The sequence below is a fragment of the Cryptotermes secundus genome, unplaced genomic scaffold, assembly GCF_002891405.2.
Source record: "Cryptotermes secundus unplaced genomic scaffold, Csec_1.0 scaffold848, whole genome shotgun sequence".
NCBI classification, from domain to species: domain Eukaryota; kingdom Metazoa; phylum Arthropoda; class Insecta; order Blattodea; family Kalotermitidae; genus Cryptotermes; species Cryptotermes secundus.
This window is the reverse complement of record NW_019720721.1, coordinates 563,155-569,088: the sequence shown is the minus strand read 5'-3', so window position 1 is coordinate 569,088 and position 5,934 is coordinate 563,155. Positions and strand designations below refer to the sequence as shown.

General features: G+C 41.9%; 1 protein-coding gene across 1 annotated transcript; it reads left to right on the top strand.

The window, feature by feature from the left end:
* Positions 1-692: 692 nt before the first annotated feature.
* LOC111872322 (sericin-1-like) lies at positions 693-4,749 on the top strand. Its single transcript, XM_023866072.1, has 3 exons — positions 693-763; positions 1,264-1,617; positions 4,656-4,749. Exons 1-3 carry the CDS (start codon positions 693-695, stop codon positions 4,747-4,749), a joined length of 519 nt encoding a protein of 172 aa, XP_023721840.1.
* Positions 4,750-5,934: the final 1,185 nt, after the last annotated feature.

The following is a 5,934-nucleotide window of genomic DNA, read 5'->3' as shown; positions in this document are numbered from 1 at the left end:
GTTTTATTATTACCTGTGCAACCAACATTTAAAATACGTACCTTTATTCTAGTAGATGGTTACCTCACAACTGACTTGTGTCATATTATCCAACATAAGAGAAATATAAACCTAGCCCTCTCGAGTTAGGTATCCAAAAGAATTTGCTGTCCAGCTGATCCTATTTGAATATTTACTTAAAAGCTGCGATATACAGAATTACTTGAGCTGTAAGGGAATATACAGAGGTTGGACAAAATAATGGAGGTACTACTGATATTGTGCACATTTCCTTATCAATATGGTGCTGGACCACTTTTTGCCTTAGTAGAGGAGAAATCCTTCTTGGAATGGACTCATACAAGTTTTTAACAGTTTCTAGCAGAATTCTATACCATTCTTCCTGAAGAACATCTTCAAGGTGTTTCAGAGGTGTTGGAGGTAGGAATCTGTTCCTCAATTTAGTCTCCAAAACTGACCAGAGTGGTTCAGTGATGTTCAGATCTTGTGGTTGTGCTGACCAAGGAAGATGCTGAAGTTCACCTTCATGCTCTTCAAACCATAACTGAACAGTTCCAGCTGTGTGAATTGGTACATTGTCGTCTTGGGAAACTGCATCTTTCTGCGGAAATGAGGTCTGGATCATAGGATGCACCTGATTACCCAACCTGTCCAAGTACTCCCTTGCAGCAATTTGGCCATGAAGGATCATAATGGGACCAACAGAATACTGTATCACGATATTGCTGCCCAAACCACCACAGAACCTCCCTCGTGTTTCACTGTTGGTACTAGGCCTTCCGGATTGCAGGCTCCCTTGGGTGTTCTTCATTCGTAAATGTTCCTGATGTAGGGAACGAGGTGAAGGACAACTCATCTGACCATACCTTGCGAGCATTTCCGGTTGTCCGATGTTCTGTTTTTTTGGTCTTGACACCACCATTTACATATCTGAGCATTACTTTCAGTAATCTGAAGTTTAGCAATTGCAGCCCTACCGTTTGGGTTTGTGAAGGTCACGTCAGACAGTTTTTGTAGAAACAGGGCTTTCGAGATGAATATTTATTTCTGCTTCCCTCTCCCCTGTACTGCAGTAGTTCTATAACTTTCTAAACAATCCTTTGCTCAATGAACGACGATCTCCGTCTGTCACTGTCGATTTTCGTGCACGTTTCCTCTTCGCTGATGTTGGCTTCCCATGATTCCTACATGCCGACATAACCTTAGAAACTTTCATTCTCGATACACCTAATGACTGATTTGGATATAATTGTGCATACATAGTAGTAGTGCCAGTAGTAGCAGCAGTAGTGGCAGTAGTAGTGGCAGTACCCCTAGTGTCAGTGGCAGTAGTAGTGGCAGTAGCAGCAATAGCAGTGGCAGTAGCAGCAGTAGTAGTGGCAGTAGTAGTGGCAGTACCCCTAGTAGTGGCAGTAGCAGCACCCCTAGTAGTAGTGGCAGTAGTAGTAGCATCAGTAGTAGTAGTGGCAGTAGTAGTATCATCAGTAGCGGTAGTGTCAGTAGTAGAGGCAGTAGCCGTATCAGTAGTAGTAGCAGTAGCAGTAATAGCAGTAGTAGTGGCAGTAGTGGTGATAGCAGTAGCAGTAGTAGTAGTTGTGTGAATATGTCACTGAAAAGGTAAATTAAGAATATTGTAACGTGTCGGCAAACCAGAGGAATAACTTCTAGGGAAACGCTAGAATGGACCGTTACATAGGAAGTAACAATAGCGGCACTGTAACCCCAACAGTGAGCCATTGTACCGAGAATATCGAATCTCCACGGTTACGAGAATACGCGTAGCGTTCCCACAGAGATAACGCAATAACAATGGGTCATTGCGTAGGAAACGCTGAACAAACAAAGCAACGTCTCCATGGTTATAACAGAAGGTTCGTTACCTAGCAGCTGCCAAGGTTATAAAAGCCCAGCTTCGACGAGAAGTCTTCAGTTTAGGAACATCCGTCGCAGAAGACAGTTGAGGTGTCACAGTGAATAGTTACGGTACTCGTGATTGTGTAAGCGTGAAGAACGAACAATAAAGGTTCTACAGAATTTGATACGGCGTGAATTTATTTGTCGCGTTATACGCTCAACACGTGACAATATATTCATTCATTCATTCATCAGTAATCTGTCAGACGACAGGTCCACAGTCTCTTCCAAAACAGTTCCTCCACATAATGCGATCTTCTGTTTTTTGAAAGAGGCTATCCAGGTAAAGTGATAATGTGGTAGTTTTTCCATTTGCTTTCCACATCGCAGTACAACAGCCGTTCAAACCACTCTGGTCACGCCTGTTGCTATACGAACTTGAACCATCTCGAGCGTCATTTGCTCTGTGCTTCAAGTCGCTGCTGATGACGCTGCTTCCGGCATCAGTTTTTGGTTTTTCGTGTCTCTCTTCGTCTGATGCCTACCCTTTGACCTGTCCAGCAAGGGAGGCCCTGCCAGTAGCTACGCTACCGCTGGTATAGCTCTCAGGGTCCTTGGCATACTCCAACCCCCTCACCACGATAAGGTGGAAACACCAACGAGGGGGTAAGAATATATGTGGCAGTTTAAAAGTGAAGTATTCTGGAATGCTGTGACAAAGTTGAAGATATATTTCAATAATCATATAGATCTGCAGCCTCTACAGAATTAAACGGTGCTTAATGGTCAAGGATTTTTACCCGGTTAATTTCCTAAAGTAGGACTATGATTTCACCTTACTTCCTGGGTGTGTCTTCTTTGTTTCTGTTACCCTTTTCACCTACTCAACCAGTTGATCAGTTTTCATGTTGCGTAGTGTCAAAGCTGCGTAATTGTAAGGGGCCCTCAAAGTCGTACTTTATAGCTTTATGTGATCAGTAACAGCAACATGCTAGATACGCTAACTTACTGGGCGGGAGCAGGGTTATCCAAAGCCCGAGGTAGAAGGAAGTCGTGCAAACGTTGACACTTGAGTATATGGGACTGCAATGTGTAAGGAATCTATGCACATCTCAACTAGAAACTGATGCCTAGAATGAGAGAAGAAGAAAATGTAAGCAACAGAAGTGGTTAGCAACTAGTGCACTTAAAAAGAAACTCCGTGTCCTATAGTCCGCAAGGGAACTTTACCGACCGAGGTGCCGCCGCTTGTCGGCGATGTTAATGCCAACATTTGCGGATAGAGGGTGTCACGTGGTCAGCGCAACGGATCCTCACGGCCGTTAAGCTCGGTTTTCTAGACCAGAGCCGCTACTTTTCCATTCAGGTAGCTCCTCAGTTATCCTCACGAGGCTGAGTGGACCCCGTTCCAGACCCACTACTTCTCAGAAAATCTGGTAGTGCCGGGAATCGAACCTTGGACCTCTGGATCTATAGCCAGAAACTCTGAGCACTAGACCACAGACTGCATTTACTTTTCTTATTTCACGGTGTATTTCAGTTTTGTGCGAAGACCATTATTTGAGTGAAAATATATGTTGCACAGCACAGGATGTGAAAGGATATGTTTCCTATGTTTTGAAGAATGTCTCCTTAATTGTTAATAATGAGAGCTTAGTGCGTGTTTGCATGCTGTGTAGATAAATATGGTCCCCTTCCAAGTAGAGGAAGCCTGCTCGCGAGAGGCAGTGATTGCTGGAGTGGTTAATGACGAGTCAAGTGCTCAGATCCGAAACAATAACATATTTGTAAAATGTATTTCTACGAACAAGTGAAGGAAAGTTTATTATCAGAAGGAGACAACAATAATACCGTGTGGATGAATTCAGTAACAACTTTTTAGAATAGTGGTTACAATTTCCAAACTCTAGAATTGACATGAACTTCAGTTCCAGAATTTCAGACCACGAGTGTTATTAGTCAAATGTCCTTTTGTAGTGTCGATTATTCCAAAGTACAGCCTTCCATAAGACAAATTTGACTTGGTTCAACCTGGTCCGTAACACTAGTAATACAAAGATTACTAACGCCGTCCAGTGTGAGCGATAATTTCTTTTCTTTGTTTATTCTTTCATCATTTATACGTTTCGGTAATATTGTAATAATAGTGTGTTTATGTATAGATAATGACCAATGACATTGTAATAGTAGTTTTCGTATGTACTGATAATGTCTTTCTGAAGATGGTCTCTCCAACCGAAACATGTAAAGGATGAGAGATAAAAAAGTCATTTATCAATCACACTGGGCGGTTTTAATAATTCGTTATCCCAGAAGGTATTTTAGCATTATCAATCATTGCAACTCATTGTCTCTTAGCCGAAAATTCGTACCGCTCCTTGTCTCCTGAGTAGCTCACAATTCTGGCCAAGTCTTTCCAAAACTGTTGCACTTCTTTGGGTGAGAAATTCATGTCCTTTCGTCTGGATTGCATAATTTGTAAACATTCATTGCCCCCCGGCACTATAGTCGTGAGAACTCTTCCAAATGAAAATCAAGGCTAAAATTTTGAAGAATATCATATCATGATGTCCTCAAGCAGAAATACCCGTTTCGCTGTCCCACTGTTACTTGCTGTAGGTGTGTGCGTGCTCAGCGAAATTCTGCTTTACCTAATGTGGTAGCTTGGAATGTCATGGATCCCTCCTAATTTTATCGTGTCCGTCTAATTGCGCCTGCGCTCTGATCGCTTCTCTTGCTAGTATATAGACTACCACTGAACCATGAAAGCAATACATTTTATTTTATTTTATTTTTCACAGTGCTGGCCGAACAAACACGGTTCACATGAACGCTTCGTCACTGGGTGGGAGCGCCGTGATGGCAATGTTTTATCCTGAAATGGTAGAGGCATAGCAGGTCGTCGAGAAATATGCCGCTTTTATTTAAGTATTTTTACACTGTAAAATAACAAAATTCTCTTTAGCTTTCAGTCTAATGGTGGAAATTAATAAATCATAAGAGGTAGGGTTGTGAAATTTGATACTTGTAGTTGGTTTGAAATTATACCTGTATATTATGTGTGAAATGTTGCTTCTAAGTTAATAATTTCGAGTATGGCGACGATGCAAAGTTTGAGGTCAGACGTGTAGTTCAGATCGGAAAAATTAACGTACAAAGTTAAAATAATAAAATATTTACAAACTAAAATAAGGTAACAATGACAATAATATAAAAGGTCTAAGGCAAGAAATCCATGCAGTAGGAAAGTAAACTTTATGGGTTCCCTTGTTTTTAAAACATTACTGAATAATTAGAAGTCCTTATAAAATTGGCATTCACAAAACATGCTTATGCAGGTTGCTTTCCCCCCCCCTTTTCTTGGCACTACAGCCCCAGTGGGCCTAGGCCTACCTCCATGAACTTCTCCGTTCACTTCGGTTTTTCTAGATCTTACACATTCGGTAGGACCCCTCGGGCGGGTGAGCAGCTCGTCGCAAGGCCTCTACCTGTACACAAACACAGAAAATCGCACACAACACATACAAACTAAACATCCATGCCCTGAGTGGGATTCTAACCCACGATCCCGGTTTCCCAGCGAGGAAGAGACGGTGCAATCAGTATTATCATCTAATTTTTAGTCAAAACCCGTGAAGCCCGGAGTACAGAAAATTGATTTGCTTTGTTACAATTTAGCAGTTTCCTGCCTCTTGTTCTGGGCGTCTAGCAAGGAAAAAAAATATATAGGGGTGGACAAGACAACGTAAACACCTGAGGAATAGAACTTGTGTTGGCTACATTGAACGAACTTCAGTTGGCAACACTGAATGTTCTTCCCTTTGTTTACACTCCGTAGAGTTCGTGTAAGTGCTTTAGTGATTGTGTTGAGTGACAGTCCATATAAAAGAAACGCTAAATTAGAGATTTGACTGATTTTGAGAGAGGACAGATGACTGGAGCGCGTTTAGCTGGAACATCTGTGACACAAACCATCACATTATTAGATACCTGAAGAAACATACACGTCAAACCACGCTGAACGGTTAAGAACATTACTTCTTACATTTCTCCCTGGTTTTGGTGGGCGAGACAGTTCGC